At 37.3% G+C, this 16,122-nt stretch overlaps 1 protein-coding gene across 5 annotated transcripts in view; it reads left to right on the top strand.

The window, feature by feature from the left end:
• The first annotated feature begins 2,365 nt into the window (after positions 1-2,365).
• The window catches only part of RIF1 (replication timing regulatory factor 1), a 51,485-nt gene continuing 37,728 nt past the window's right edge, over positions 2,366-16,122 (top strand). For 3 of the 5 annotated variants that reach the window (XM_029225304.1, XM_029225303.1, XM_029225302.1), the window contains exons 1-9: positions 2,819-3,040; positions 3,783-3,861; positions 5,884-5,980; positions 7,086-7,213; positions 7,307-7,401; positions 8,251-8,440; positions 10,259-10,351; positions 12,631-12,769; positions 14,998-15,149. In XM_029225304.1, coding sequence (XP_029081137.1) covers positions 2,820-3,040; positions 3,783-3,861; positions 5,884-5,980; positions 7,086-7,213; positions 7,307-7,401; positions 8,251-8,440; positions 10,259-10,351; positions 12,631-12,769; positions 14,998-15,149 — 1,194 coding nt within the window. In that variant the 5' untranslated portion in view covers position 2,819. Of the gene's footprint in view, positions 2,579-2,818; positions 3,041-3,782; positions 3,862-5,883; positions 5,981-7,085; positions 7,214-7,306; positions 7,402-8,250; positions 8,441-10,258; positions 10,352-12,630; positions 12,770-14,997; positions 15,150-16,122 lie in introns of those variants that run through there. The other 2 variants (XM_029225305.1, XM_029225306.1) reach the window with 2 other exon arrangements.

The following is a 16,122-nucleotide window of genomic DNA, read 5'->3' as shown; positions in this document are numbered from 1 at the left end:
GTTAAAGATCCTGGCAGACTGTTCAGAACCTGGCTTAAGTGGGGGTCAGGCTGGAGGTGAAGCAGTGGCCCAATAATAATAGGCTTGCATGTTATGCCAAGAGTTTTGAAATTCATCCTGATTGATGGGAACTGCTAAAGAACCTCAGGCATCGGAGTGACAATGATAAAATATTACATAACATTTTAGGAAGATCACTGTTCTACACATTTGAAAGAGGAGCAACATGACCACCCCAACCTCTTCTTTATAAATGAGAAATTCGAAAAAAAAAAAAGAATAGAACAAAGGCCCTATACACAAGGAATTTACATTCCAGTGGAGAGAGGCAGACAATAAAAAATAGATATACGATGTAATATCAGATTGTGATAAGTGCTAGAAAGAAGAGTAAACACGGGTAAGGCACACAAGGATTGAGTGGAGGTACTTGTCTAAAGGCAAACAGTGTTCTTTCCACTTATCTCGTAGCCACCATAAAAAATAATAGGGTTTCAAGATCCTCTCTCACTTTCCAACACAACAGCTCCACTATACTGAAATCTCAATGTTGCAAACTTCTCCATGTATTTCATTCATTGTCTAATAACCTCTTTACCTTCTTAAGTATTGTCTTGCCAAAGTCCAGAAAATGAGGAGCAAATTCCCCTCCAAAGGTTAAAGAACTTGTTATCAGGCTGAACTAAAAAGCTGTGTCTGCCATTACTTCTACAGTGTCTCTACACCTCACCCAGACACAGCTTTTCACCATTTCTTGAGTCTTTAATTTCCAGAGGTAGGCTCTGGAAAAACAAAAACAAAAACTTGCAGGTCTCCTTCCCTCTCTTCCTTAATCTTTTTATTTGATACATGTTCTGTGTTGAGTGCTTGGTTTCGCAGACATTTTGCTAGATGCAGATAACACAGAGGCGGGCAAACCACAGCCTGAATTCTGGAACTGTGTGGATAAACAGTTGTACTGTGTGTGGATAAGCAGAGGCTCAAGCCAGGTGCCTGGAACCTGTGAGGCCAGAGTGGAAGGAACAGTTGCTATTGGGCCTTCAATGCCTGGTTTAAAGTTGATACAATTCTGTGTGCTGTGGAAATTGCTCAGAGGTCTATGAAAAGGTAAGAATTGACTTTCATTAAGGGTATACTGTATTATTTCATTAAGGGTATACTGTATGTATTATTTTCCTCTGACAATTTCAAAGGACTTTTAAAGGCCATTTAGGAGGGGATTAATCAGCGTTCCTGTTCACTTTGTTGTCTTCACTCAGAGTCATGCACATTAGATACTGAAAAAAACATAACAGCATAATTTTGGTCCTAACACTTTCGTTATCGCTCGCTTGCTTTACTTGTCATTTGCCACGAACTTCATTAGCACCGCGTGTTAGGCCCACGGGCGGCAAGTGCATTTTGAGAGGTGCAAGGTTTTATCTGCCTAAAAGTCCAGTGCCCTCCAATCTAATTGGACAAGATTCAATCTGTATCTTTCCGTATTAACCATAATCAGATTTTCATAGAGTAAATAGTTATCGCAATCATTGTTATGAATTAAGTCACAAGTATACAACTGATGGAAAACTTGTTCCCTATGAGTACTCAATTTCCAATTCGTTCAAAACACCAGAAATTTTATACAAATCTTTTCGTGTATTTTCTGCATTAAAGTTCTCTGAAAAACAAACAACAACAAAAAACAAAACCAAAACGGGTATACTGTAGTTTCTCCAAGTGTTAACTGTTAGCCAAGTCCCACCCTTCAACACCTGAGGCCAATTAAAAGAATGCAGATCCTAAACCTACGGAATCACAATGTCTAAGGGCGGGGCCCAGAAGCCAGCAGTTTAATCATGAATATCCCCAGGTCATTGTTATGTATACTTAGAACTTGAGAGCCTCTGGACTCTCCAAACTTTTTTCAGTTAGCTTTCACCTGAACCTGAAGTAGGTACTATTATCATCCCTATTTTACAGAGGAGGAAGTTGAGGCATAAAAAGGTTGACTAACTTGCTAAGGTCACACGGAACTAGGGTTGGAATCTAGACCAATCTAAACGCAGCTCTTAAACATCACAGTACAGTTACCTCCTGTTGCTAAATGATTTGTTGCTAATACTTCAAGAAGTACTGGACTTGCAGTTTGAAGACGCACTAAATTTAGTCTGGTAAACTTCGGCGATTCACTTATATTTTGAATTTCAAGTCCCTCGCGGGTTAAATACGGGCCAAAACACCCCCACCTGCAAGGTGACCTGAGGGGCAGGGCGGGGCAGCAGGCAGGGAAGGGAGGCGATCGATGACTCCGGCGCGCCGCTGCCTGTTGGATTGGCTCGAGCCTCTCCCGCCAGGCCTGTCCTACTCCCGCGCGCTCCGGGGCCCGCCCCCGCCGCCATCTTGGTCTAGGAGGGAGCGGGCCGCACGCGTGAGTAAACAGCCGGAGCCGGGAAAGTCGAGGTCGGGCTGCGTCCGGGTGCTGCAGGGCAGCAGCGGAGAGGACGCAGGCCTATCTTCGTACGTGGGGGTGAATATCGGGGTCACAGCGATAGACGGCGGGGAACCGTCAGCCTGGCGCAACCTCCGCCCCCTCGCGGTGAGACGCCTAGCTCCCCGGGCTTCTCCCGCCGCCGCGCCGGTCTCCTCCCGCTGTTGAAAGCTGCCCGGGAAACTGGTGGCGGGAGCGGGCCCTGGGCGGAGCGCGGTGTGGGCCTGGGAGCGTGTTGCGGCGCGCAGGCGGAGGCTCGGACCTTGGGTTTGTGCGCGAGGGGCCCGGGGCGTGGACGCGGTGGCTCTGGGAGGGCGGGGGCGGGCGCGCGGGCCTGGGGCCCGGACTCATGCGGAGCCGGGCGCGCGGGGCTGGGGCCTGGACTCACGCGGGGCCGCCGCGGAGCTGTTTCCATCGGTCACTGGATTGTCTCCTCTTCCGGTCCGGGCTTCAGGGAGGGGCCGACATGACGGCCCCGGGCCACAGCCCCTTCGTGCCGCTGTTGGAGACTTTGGAAGACCCTTCCGCCTCCCATGGAGAGCAGACCGACGCTTACCTGACTCTGACCAGGTGAGGCCTGTTGGGGGTATGGGGTGGGGCACCCTGGTGGGTCTTGGGGAGGAGATAGTCCGGGTGGGGCACGCGAAGCGAGTTTGTGGATTCTGGAAGTCTGGCAGCTGCGGGGACGCCGGGGGTGCGGCGTGCTAGGTGACGTTCCCGGCTGCGGGTGCTGCTGCCCTTAAGGTGCAAGTTTTGAATGAGGAAGCCTGCACGTGTGTCTTGCAAGCGAAGGGTTAAGAAAAGTTTGGTTGGAAGGGAGCGTGCTGGAGTAATGGTTTTTCAGCGTGAGCCACCTGTGTTTCGGGACAGTGGGGGAACCCACAGTTGGTTTTTTAATAGAGAGCAATAAACCGAGTTCTCTTTTAATCGCCAGTGCTTCCCACGTTTTTTTTTCCCCTGCAGACCATGTTTTTCTGAGTTAAATGTAGTTTGGAAATTGCAAGGAAAGGGTAACAACTGGTACAAAGCGATAAAGATTTAGTAAGTTTCTTAGTTTTTAACTAGGGATAGATTTCCCTGTTTCCTCTTCATATAGGGAAGCTGTCAAAACCTGTGTACAGTGTGGATGCACAAGTTATTCTGAGGGTTTCTTCGTATTTATATTCTTACATGTTCTTAAGCATCTTAAGCACTGGGTCAATTAATTTGCCCGTGTTCTAACATGATGTTTAAAAAGATTATGCGGGTATTTCATAGTTCAATTTTGTGTCTGCTGTTTGCATAAATTTGTGTTCTTTCTGCTTTTCTGAAGTCGTATGACTGGAGAAGATGGAAAAGAAATCATTATAGAAATTGAGAAGAAACTTCCTCAGCTATTCAGAGTTTTAAAGGTATGTATGTATATTTGTTGTAAATAGTAAATAGTTTTTACTTTGTGGGGAAAATAGGTTTTGCCAATTAAATCAAAAACTTTGAGTCTAAAATAAAATAACAGCAGGGTTATTGTAGTACTATTTGAGGACTTACAGTGTATCAGGTGCTGTATCAGGTGCTATCTTAATTATCTTGTTTTCTCTCACTTAATCCTCCCTGTCCCAGTGAGGCTAGTCTTTAATCCCCACTTTGCAGAAGAAATTGGTTTAATGTGCGTAAAGTTGGCCGTGGCCACTTGAATCCAAAACTTGCACTCTTAATAGGAAAGCAGTGATCAGAGATTATTTAATCTGTTTTTTTTCTCCTTTTGTAGCAATGTACTTTTAAATAAAATGAATCTGTAGTTTTGTCATTGGTCTACTTGTGTGGGTAACATTCATTTTTTTATCTTCACTCACCCTTAGTTTTTGTCACTCTTGCTTAGTTAAAAAACTGCTTATGGCTATCTTGTTTGCTTGTTTATAGGGAGGTTGTGTAGTTTAACATCAAACTGAGGACCTGTGCTCTTGTCGTCACTTGAGTGTACTGTGCCTTTGTGACTTGACTTTCCTTAACATGTAACTTAATTTCCTTGTTTTTAGAATAAAGAGGTTGAACTAAATCTCCAAAGTCCCTTTGAGTTCTTATTTTTGTGACCCTGTTTTTGTGCTTTTAAATGGAAGTATTCTGTCAAGATGTTCATTATACATTATACCATGATTTTGGGCCAAATGTTGAGGCATTGGGGGTACTACCTTGCCTACCCTTAAATATTCCTGTTAGTCATCAGTGGTTTTTGTTCATGTAAGCAAGAACTTTATTGTGTAGTAGGTCAAGACTTGTTAATAGTGTAAACAATATTAATGGTATTATTTATTGTCCCATTTTTCTTCATTGTTATTTTCCACATTCTTGTAGTGTATTTGTTGTGATGAAGACATGCATAATGTATTTGGTATTTGAGAGCATGTAGGATCAGAAACTCATTTGTATGCGTTTTGAGTCAAGTTGCGTTGTTTGTAAATAGGGTTTGTAACTAAAATGCCTAATAATTATTTAGAAGCATGTGGGTGGTTAATAGAAAAATCAAAAGTTGATCACACACATATTAGCTACTATCTAGGAGATATAGTAGTAGCTCTCATCGTCTTAAGTGTTTAAGACTTTGTATCTCAGGGTGTAGTGTTTTGGATGTTTGGTTTGATTAATTATGAAAGGGGTGCTCCAAGGAAGTGTCTGTTCTTATATTTGACTACTGACATTTACCATTCTTCTCTGTCAAGAGTAGCAGATAGTCGAGGATTCCTTGGATATTGGATTCAGAGAAATGGGGGGATTTGAAGATAAATCACTTTGGAATGGGAAATGGTACCAAGAATGCAGGGTTACAAGTAAATGTAGGGTTGGGGCATATGGCAAGACTCCCTTTGACAGGTTTGGGATTTTATAACTTTTACATATAGAATATGCGTTGGGCTTTGAATTCCAGATGGTTATGGACTCAAATTCTCCTGTCTGTGAAGTATTGAGATAATGTTTAAAGGTCCTAGCACTTTAGCTACTTAGTAAATGTTACATTCCAGCTCCTTCCTTCTCTGTGTTAGAGGTGTTGCTCCACTCCATAGCTAATATGTCAGCTTTTGCCTTTGAGTCTTGCTTTCTTTTTGTGGAAGGGTTTTGCTCCTACTCTGTTTCCTGTCTAGTGTCTTCAGCATCTTCCATTTGTTGGCTTTTTTTTTTTTTTTTTGCTTTCAGATGTGTGGAGATGTTCTTTTCCTTTTAAGAAAAATATTCTTTATTTAGCTGATCTCTACCTAGTTTCCTTCTTTCTTTGCCAAGGTGTATCCATGGCCTCCTGATCTTAATCCTTTTTAATCTGCTCTCAAAGATCAGTTGATTGTTGGAATTAAAATGTAATTTTGTTTTTAATCAACTTTTGCTGTCTAAAAATTAATTTACAGTTGTACTTGTTTGTAACAAATGTTATTTTGTTTTCGAAGACTCACATTGCCAGTCAAAACTCAGAGCTCAGTAGTGCTGCTCTGCAGGCCTTGGGGTTTTGCTTATATAATCCGAAAATTACCTCTGGATTATCAGGTAAATTTATTGTGATATAGTATTTTTAGAGTTTATAGTTTGATACTGTTAAAAGTACTGTTACCTCTCTATTAGTTTCATAACCTGTAGTTTAGGATTTGCTTCTGAGAAAGTGTTAAGGTTATATCATTGTTGGAAGGTTTCTTTTCCTTAGATGTAGTTCTGACTTTGTTACCATAAAGTTTGCTGTAAAAGAAAATAAAATAAGCCTATTTAAAAATAATTGTTGCAAAAACTGAACCTTGTCCTTTATAAAAACACATCTGCTTTGGAAGTTTATAATTAGATGGAATTAATTTTGGAAGTTAGATGGTCATTTATTTTACACAAGCATGTGTTAAGGAACATGCTGTAATTTGAAAAGTTCTTTCACCTAGTGGTAAATGAGATAATTTGGAGCTAAAAGTGGTAATGAAAGCACAGGATCTGATGCTTTTCTGAGTTTTCAAGCATCCTTGGCCCTCTGTATCCTTGGATGCGGAACCCACGGATGTGGAAGGCATAAGGGACATGAGCATCTCTTGGATTTTGATATTCCTGAGAGGGGGTCCTAGAACCAGTTTCCCATGGATATCAGGGGAGGATTGTGATCTTAATTATTGTTCTGTAAGTAGCTTGTCATGGTAAAGGAAACCTGGGAGGTGATCTTTAGAGAGAAGAAATTAGGAATAGGGATTAAGGATATCAGAAAGTTGTTACCATCTTTTTTTCTGAGGAAAAAGTTTCTGCTTTTTTTATATATAGAAATGTTAGCAATCTAAAGTAAGAGTTGTTCATTTTGGAGCAGAGATAAAGGATTCATAATGTCTTGCCAAAAATTGACTTTTATGTTCATACCTAATAATAAGACCTTATAGAAATATTTTAGTTGAAAAATATCTGATTTAGAGGCTACTATCTGTTTTCTCTGAGAATGCCTTCCCTCTGACCTGAGTTTTGTGTTTTGGGAAGAAGTTTGATATCAACATTGGTTCTCTGGTCCTTTTCTCTGGATATGCATTTAACTTTTTGACACTGAAGGGAACAGGATTTTTCTCTATTTTTTCTGTTAGAGATTTTAAAGGATGTAAATGATTCCACATAATTAAAACTGCTTATTTTTCAGAGACAAATATTCAAGAACTGCTTTCAAAACTGAATGATATTGTTAAGAATTCAGATAAAAATGTACGTACTAGGGCACTTTGGGTGATATCCAAACAGACGTTTCCCACTGAAGTTGTTGGCAAAGTAGTGAGTATAGTTTTTGTATATGTCTTCTTAACCACATGCCAGTTAAAAACTTCAGACTTATTCGGTTTGTATTTATTTGGTTCTGTCTTTCAGGTATCTAGTATAATTGATTCATTAGAAATAGTCTTTAATAGAGGAGAGATGCATTCTGCTGTTGTGGATTATGAAGCATTAAATGTCATCATAAGGTATGAGTTTGTATGCTATGGAATTTAGAAGAACAGTTTCAGTAAATTTAGAATTTACTTTAAGGAGTAGTCTTTTGGGACTTGAATTTGAGTTAAACATTAAAAGAAGGAAATGTCTTCTAGACTAAAAGCAAGTAACAGGAAGAAGGAAGTAGATGTGCATAAGTTACTAGGTTTCTTTATTTTTACTGAGACAGTCCTTAAAATACAGCCTTGGTTCTGCAGCTGCTGCTAACACAGTTCTGGTTTTAAAAATTATTTCTGTTAAAGCTTTTGCAAGAGTTTAAAAAATAATACAGACTTTTACGTGAGCTGTAACAGGCATTTAGGAAAGCATTAAATAATTCCTAGCAGCAGATGAGGGGAACAGGAAAATCCCCTGTCTTCTTCCTACACATCCTTGCTTTTCATAATGGATGTGCTGACAGCATAAACTGTTGATGTGCTTTGCTTTAACTTGTTTTTCATTCTTTGAAAGTTTTCTTTAGTTGTTGAGCTCTATGTTTTAACTACTTAGTGTTCTGATGCCCTGATTGATGTTCACAGTGTATCATGGTTCTCTAGCTGTCCTGTCTTTTAAGAATATTGAACTTAATTCTGTAAAAATAACTAGTATTTACACTTTTTTAATCTGAAGGAAAGATGATACGTTCTCCTTATTTGAAAAGTTTATTAAAATAATAGGGAAGTCTGCAAATTAGCAATTAAAAATTAGATCTATTTTTGTGTGTGTATATATGTGTATATAGTATTGCATATTTCTGCATACTTGTGTACTGTATATTTTCCTGGTACTTTAGACGTAAAAAGTGAGGTCAAACTAATTTAGTCATTGATTTCTCTACACAGGCTAATTGAACAAGCCCCAATTCAAATGGGAGAAGAGTCAATTAGATGGGCAAAATTGGTCATACCATTAGTGGTTCATTCGGCCCAAAAGGTACATTTGCGGGGAGCTACTGCTCTAGAGATGGGAATGCCGTTGTTACTTCAAAAACAACAAGAAATAGCATCTATCACAGAGCAGCTTATGACTACCGTAAGTAATACTTTAAGGATTTTTTGGATACTGCATTGTAAGGTTTTGCACCAAGCTGAGGGCTCATATTGGTGTAATTGTTCTATGATCTAGGAAGTTCCTCTTTGAATTAATACAAAGAATTGTTTAAGTTAATGTAGTCACACTGATCCTATATTATAGTAAGGAAGGGAGCTGTCTATTCAGTGTTATTACAGTCCAGGCATTTTACCCCATCCCCAACGAATGGTGATTGCAAGAAATTGCATTTTTGGAAAAGGGAGAACATTAACTGATTCATCGCTATCTGGATTGTTATAGCATAATCCCAGTAGATACAAATTTAATGTACACAAGTGCCTCTAGTGTGTACAGTTTCCTAAAGTTATTACTTGCCCCAGGTTTTAGGTTTTTCAGCCTTTCTCATAACATATTTATTGAGCACCTGTTATATACTGGACGTTGTTTTAGGTACTGTGTGTATAGCAGTGAACAAAAGCAACTTGTGGAGCTTATTTTCTAGTGGGAGAGATAATAAAGTGTATAGTATATAGTATCTCTATATAGTATAGAGATAATAAAGTATGTAGTATATATAGAGATAATAAAGTATATAGTATATTTAGTAAAGAGCATTAATGGAAAACAGCAAGGACTGGATGGAAAGTGCCATCGGAGAGGAAGGGTGAGGTGGTCAGGGAAGGAAAAAGAATAGGTTATATGGAAGGTGATTTGAAGGTGATATAGGAGTTAGCTACCTGAATAATATGCAGTAAGCTCATTTGAGGCAGGAGGAACCATGAGCGCAAAAGGCCTTGCTCTGATATGAGTACTTGGTTGTGTTCAGCGAACACTGGGCAGTAGGATAGAGCGATGAGGATGAGAGGAGGAGGAGATGATACCAGAAACAGGGCCAAATCACATAGGACCTCGGGGGCCATTGTAAGGCATTTGGTTTTTACTCTGGGTAATATTGAAAACCGTATTTGAAGCTTTTGAGTCTACAAGTGATATGCATACTTTGGTTTTAAAGGGATCACTTTGCGTTGAGAAAAAAAAAACTACGTAGGAGCAGGGAGACTAGTTGGGAGACATAACAGTAATCCAGGAGGTGGTGGAGGCGTCCAGATTCTAAAACCTGGGGTTTTGTTTATTTTTTAATAACCAGGATGCCTCATGGTAAGGTTTGGAGTCTAAAAGTGACGCTAGTGTCTTCGTAAGTTTTTTTTATTGATAAATTTATTTCTTAAGAGCGTACACAGTCAACCCTTGAACAACTTGAGTTTAATCCTTGTATAATTCATAGTCGGCCCTCTGTAGTCGTGGTTTCTCTGCATCCTTGGATTCAACCAACCACGGACTGTGCGGTACTGTAGTATTTACTATTGAAAAATATCTGAGTATAAGTAGAACGCACAGTTAAAATTCACATTGTCCAGGGGTCCACTGTATAAAATTCTTAATAAATTTGAACTTAAATTTTCTCAGATGTGTTACCCATGAAGCTATTAATTTTTAAAGTTAGAGTGAGTGGTTAAAGCATTATCATTTGAACTCTAATGATAAGCAAGCTGAAGTGTTTAGGGGAAAGTATATTGGTAGGGAAAAAAACTGTGTTGATGGATGGAAGAATGGCCAGATATGTGATAAGACAAGCATAGTAAAATGTTAGTGGTATTTATACTTGGATATTTACTGTAAAACTCCATCAGCTTTGCTATATATGTGAAAGTTTTCCTGATAAAATACTGGGAAAAGTTACTTTGCTGAGGTCAATTTAATACTGCATTCTTTTTCTTTCCAAGCGTCTTTGGTAAATATTTTTGCTTTGGTTTTTAGAAATTACTTTCGGAACTCCAGAAGCTATTTATGAGTAAAAATGAGACTTACGTGTTAAAATTATGGCCTTTGTTTGTCAAACTTCTTGGGAAGGTAAGTACACAGTTAATGAACAGTTTTTACATGCCAGACCCTTTAATTTCTTAACTTTCCATAGTACAGTTGATCCTCATTATTCATGCATATGCCGTATATGAAAATTACTAAAATTTATTTGTTAACCCAACATCAGTATTTGTGCTGCTTTTGCAGTCAATTGTAGGCATGTGTAGTGGCAAAAAATTTGAGTCCTGCAGCATGCATGTTCCCACCTGAGGCTGAGCAAGGTTACGTTCTGCCTTTTTGCTTCAATTCTTAATGTCCTTTAAACAAATGTCCATTTCATGATCCATTTAATGCCACATTTTTCACGTTTCATGCTTTTTCTTGATGATTTCAGTTTTAAATGGCCCCAAAATGTAGTGCTGAAGTGCTGTCTGTGGTTGCTAAGCAGCGGAAGGCTATGATGTGCCTTAAGGGGGAAATACATGTGCTAGATAGACTGTTCAGGTGTGAGTTACAGTGCTGTCCGCTGTGAGTTCAATGTTAGTGAATCAACAAGATGTCTTTAAACCAAAACAAACATAAAACAAGGTTGTGTGTCAAATGGTCGATGAAAATGTGATCAGAGGCTTGCAGGAACCTAACCCTGCATTTTCCCTACAAGCCATGGCTCAGTATTTGCTAATACAGTGTCAAGGCAACTTTATAGAACATAACTGTGGTGAATAATGAGAATTAACTGTATGTTCTATCTTTAAGCCAGGTTTTTTTGAGGGGGTGGAGTTGTGATTTTCTTTATTGTAAATAAACATAACATAATATTTATCATAATCATCCTAAGTATACAGTTCAGTGGCACTAAAAGCATTTACAGTTGTGTAAACATCACCAATGTCTACACCCAGAACCTTTTCATCATCCCCAACAAAAACTATACATGTTACATAAACATTGACTCCCTCTGCCCCTCCCTCTGCAGCCTCTCGTAACCTCCATTCTGCTTTTTCTCTGGATTTGCTAATTCATAAATTTTGATCTTTGATCCATTTCGAGTTTATTTTAATATATGGTGTAAGGCAAGGGTCCAGCTTCATTTTTTTGCCTGTGGATACTCAATTTTCCAAACAGCATTTGTTAAAAAGACTGTTTTTTGTTGAGTGGTCTTTGCACTCTTGTTGAAAATCAGTTGACAGTGTATGTGAGAGTATTTTTGGGATCTCTATTCCATTGGTCTGTTATGTTTCTCCTTATGCCATTACCATATGCTTTAATTACTGTACTGTTGCAGTAGGTTTGGAAGTCAAGGAAGTGAGTCTTCCAACTTTATAATTTTTTTTTTCACAATTGTTTTGGCTATTTGGGGCTCTTTGCAATTCCATAATGAATTTTTGAAGATCAGCTTTTATTTTTCAGTGAAAAAGGCCTTTGGAATTTTGCTAGAGATTGTGTGGAATTTGTAGATTGCTTTGGGTAGTATTGACATTTTAATGATATTAAATCTTCCTATTCATGAACACCGGATGGTTTTCCATTTATTTAGGCCTTTTCAAATATACTTTGTAGGTTTCAGTTTAAAAGTCTTTCACCTCTGATTAGATTTATTTCTAAGTGTTTAATTCTTTTAGGTGCTATTGTAAGTGGAATTGCTTTCCTGATTTCCTTTTTAGATCATTCATTGCTGTTGTATAGAACCACAACTGATTTTTGTGTGTTGGTCTTGTACTCTGCAACATTGCTGAAATGATTTTATTGGCTCTAGTAGCTTTCTTGTGGATTTTTGTGAATTTCTAAGCCAGTTGTTTTTGTTACATTTATATTCTGTTCAGATTATGTGTGGACTATAGTCACTTACGACTATTAAAGTTCTTTTTGTGTATTTTTTCTTGGGATGCATTGTTTACTTGTCATTTATCCATCTTTTACTTTTTTCTTGGGATGCATTGTTTACTTGTCATTTATCCATCTTTTACTTAACTGTTTTTCCTGCCTGTTTCAGTGTATTTGAAAAGATTATTAGTTTGAATTTCTTATTTTTCTTTAATATTCAGATTTTTTCATATGAATACTTTTTTTAATATGTTGGTAAAATTTTGGATTTATCACATTTCTCATATTCTCTAACGTTTTAGAAATGTGTATTATGCATTACCTATTTCATGGAGCTTTATATTTTGTGATGCAGAATTTTGCATACAAAACTTAGTACTTTAAAAAGTTTAAATTCCTTAGATTTTACATAGTTAACACTGGGTGAGTTAGATAAATGAATGATGATAGTGCCTATATATTGTTTCAGGCAGGTAAGTAACTTAATGATTCTTCCTTTTTAGACCTTGCATCGAAGTGGGAGTTTCATCAATTCTCTATTACAGCTAGAAGAACTGGGATTTCGTAGTGGAGCACCCATGATTAAAAAGATAGCTTTTATTGCTTGGAAGAGTTTAATAGATAATTTTGCTTTAAATCCAGGTAAGTAATATTTAAAAATTCGATTTTTTATGGCTTAAGATGAAAAACAAAGCTCTTCTGATTTTTTTTGGGGGGGGGGCTTTATATCGAATATTTACCTATCATTGAATATTATTTTAGGGGAATAAATTTGTGGCTAAAAGTAGAATTCAAAGGCCAGGCATTATTGAAAATCACAGATATAAAGTTTATTTTACACTATTTCAAAAACTGAACAAAGTGACAGATGCTGTTTGTGGCTTTCTTAGTGAATTCCAGCACTTAGTTGAGCATTTTACATACTTCTCATTTAATCATCACAGTAGACCTTAGATGGTAAGCATTATCGCTATTTTCAGAAGACTAAGTAGTTCATCAAAGGTCACACAGCCAATAGATGATAGCAAACAATTTTGATTGCTATGGAATCAAAGTATCAGAGACTGAGGAACTTTTTTTCAGGATCTTTAGAACAGCGCCTGATAGTGGGCTAACATTAATATGTAGAAGTGATTCCTTTTGATGTACCTTACCCTTATCTTTTTATTGTTCACTGGAAGTGCTTAATATATATATGTGCAAAAGTATTTCGCCCAAAAGTGGGTCAGTATGAGTACCTACTTAACTGGGTAGTTAATCTTAGGTATAATTGATAGTTTACAAGATCTGCTAAATAATGTTGATTTCATCCTATGTTTTCCCTTGCCAAAGACCATTAATCCCTTTTAAAATGTGTTTTGTAAATAACTATTTGCATTAACTACAACTACTTTTATTGAAAATATTGCCAGACACAGATTTTAATTGGAAATGTCACCTTTTTTTGGTTATTGTTTATGAACCTCAGTGTGAGGTATCCAGGATTAAATCTGGTGGAATTATGTATAGTTGTGTTAAAGCGTAAAATAGGAGTGACTTAAAGAAGGTAAATAAAATGCTGTCTCATTTGAAATAAGTCAAGAGCTAGAGAGTCTATGACTGGTATTATGGATCCAGGAAGTCATTAAGGAATCAGATGCCTGTCTTTTTCTGTTGTCATCTTCAGTATGCCTTAATTGCAGACTACAGGAAGGAGGGGAAGGCAGAAGGGGCAAAAATGAGCTTCTTGGCAGCTGAGTCAGCCATCTGTAAACAACATTTCAGAAATTCCATATACAGTTCTACTTAAAAATCTCATTGGGAGAATGGCTAAATGGGAAACTAGATAAAGTAGTCAAAGAGTAGATACCCATCACTGTTCTGAGTGAAAGCAGATCTTGTAACTAAAAGAGAATGGGGTATTGCACAGCAGTTGTTGGTATTCTCCTCTCATAGATAGGAGTTCAGAAAGGATTAGAGGATCTGTTTCCACAGTGGTCTGACTTCATTTTCTTCTTATAAAAATGTTAATTGAAAGCTGAATGGCAGAATACTTGTAAGAAACATTGATCAATGTTATTCCACCAAATACATGACTTGACAGATGCTTCACAATCCTTTTCAAGTCTTTTTGATAAGTTGATTTAGCACAGACTGTATTATTTTATATATCCTCCCGTCACTGATATAGTAAACACTTCAGGTATAAATATTTTGTTTAAAGTGTATTTAGTGTTTGTGTGGAATTTAAGCAATCTGATTATCGCTAATGTAGAGTAGAACTAAATCTAAATGAATATTTAGATTTCCAAAATCTCATTAATTGCACCAACAGTTAAAGTGTTTGATAAAATAAATTACTGGTAATGACAACTTTTTTTGAGGTAAAAATATACCTCTATTTTTTAATCTGTAAAATGGGGATAATGAGAATACTAAAGCAGCTTAGAAAGAGTTTCTCAACATTTTAGTATATTAGGCTGGACAGTTTGTTGTGGAGAACTGCCCTGTGTGTTAGAGGAAGTTTAGCAGCATCCCTGGATGCAGCCCACTAGATACCAGTAGCAGTCTCCATATCCCTGCCTCTCAGTTGTAACCAAAAATATTGCAGACATTGCTAAATGGTGGAAAAATCACCCCTGGCACACAGTATCTAAAAATATTAGTTATTATTTTTTAAAATAAGCCTTAACTATTGTGACCTGGTCGTACTAAAGTTTGTCAAGATGAACATTTGGGGTAGAACAGGAACAGCTGGTAATTTAAAAAAAATTTTTTTTTAAATCTATTCTCTTGCTATAGTAGGCTGTTGCATACTATCATTCTTAAAGTTTAATCTTTACCTCTTTAATGTTTTTCCCTGGGTGCTAATTTTTTTTTTTTTTTTTAAGAAATACTATGTAGTGCAAAAAGACTGAAGTTGTTAATGCAGCCTTTGAGTTCTATCCATGTGAGAACAGAAACTCTAGCGCTGACAAAACTAGAAGTCTGGTGGTATTTATTGATGAGACTAGGACCTCATCTTCCTGCTAATTTTGAACAGGTAACATTAAAGTGTTGATTACAATACTTTATGTGTTTTTTTTTTATTAATGTGTTCTTAGATTCTTACCAATTTAATCTTTCAGTGCTGTTTTTGCTGTGTTAGCAGAGCACGTTATATAAAAGATTTTTTCAACCAGACACAGAACTTGAGTTCATTTTCCTCAAAGGATACTCTCCAGTCATCTGAAATGGAGCATCTAAAACCTTTTTAATCAGTAACACTCAAATATTCTTACTCTAGAGGCATCATGAAAGATTTTTTTTAAAGGAATTGCATGTGACTTAGAATATAATTGAGAGTAGAGTCAGCATTACTGAAATAGAAATCATGTGCTACACAGAGTTGGATCAATTCTAATTTTTTGTATCTCCTTTTTCCAGGCTACATAGTGATAACCAATCATTTAATCCCATTGTAGCTTTTCATTATTGTTACATGTGAGTTTTACAGATTCCTTTAGATTTTGATATCCTTGCTGCATTTAAACATGAAAGCTTAATCTTATTTTTGTTTAAGTAAAAAAGGGTAGTCCTGATAACTCCTTTTATCTTTTTTTTCATTTATTTTTTATTGAAGTATAGTCAATTTACATGTTGTATTAGTTTCTGGTGAACAGCAAAGTAATTCAGTTATATACATATATTCTTTTTCATATTTTCCATTATTTAGTACAGGATATTGAATATAGTTCCTTGTGCTATACAGTAGGACCTTGTTGTTTATCCTTTCTATATATAATAGTTTGCTAATCCCAAACTCCCATTCTTTGTTGTCTTTTCGTTTTGTTTATGGTTTCCTTTATGGTATAGAAGCTTGTAAGTTTGATTAGCTCCCATTCGTTTATTTTTGCTTTTATTTCTGTTGCCTTGGGAGACTGACCTAAGAAAACATTGCTACAATTTATGTCAGAGAATGTTTTGCCTATGTTCTCTTCTAGGAGTTTTATGGTGTCATGTCTTGTATGTAAGTC

Source organism: Monodon monoceros, unplaced genomic scaffold (assembly GCF_005190385.1).
Source record: "Monodon monoceros isolate NGI ecotype Baffin Bay Population unplaced genomic scaffold, NGI_Narwhal_1 Super_Scaffold_16, whole genome shotgun sequence".
Classification (NCBI taxonomy): domain Eukaryota; kingdom Metazoa; phylum Chordata; class Mammalia; order Artiodactyla; family Monodontidae; genus Monodon; species Monodon monoceros.
This window is presented reverse-complemented; position numbering and strand designations above follow the sequence as displayed.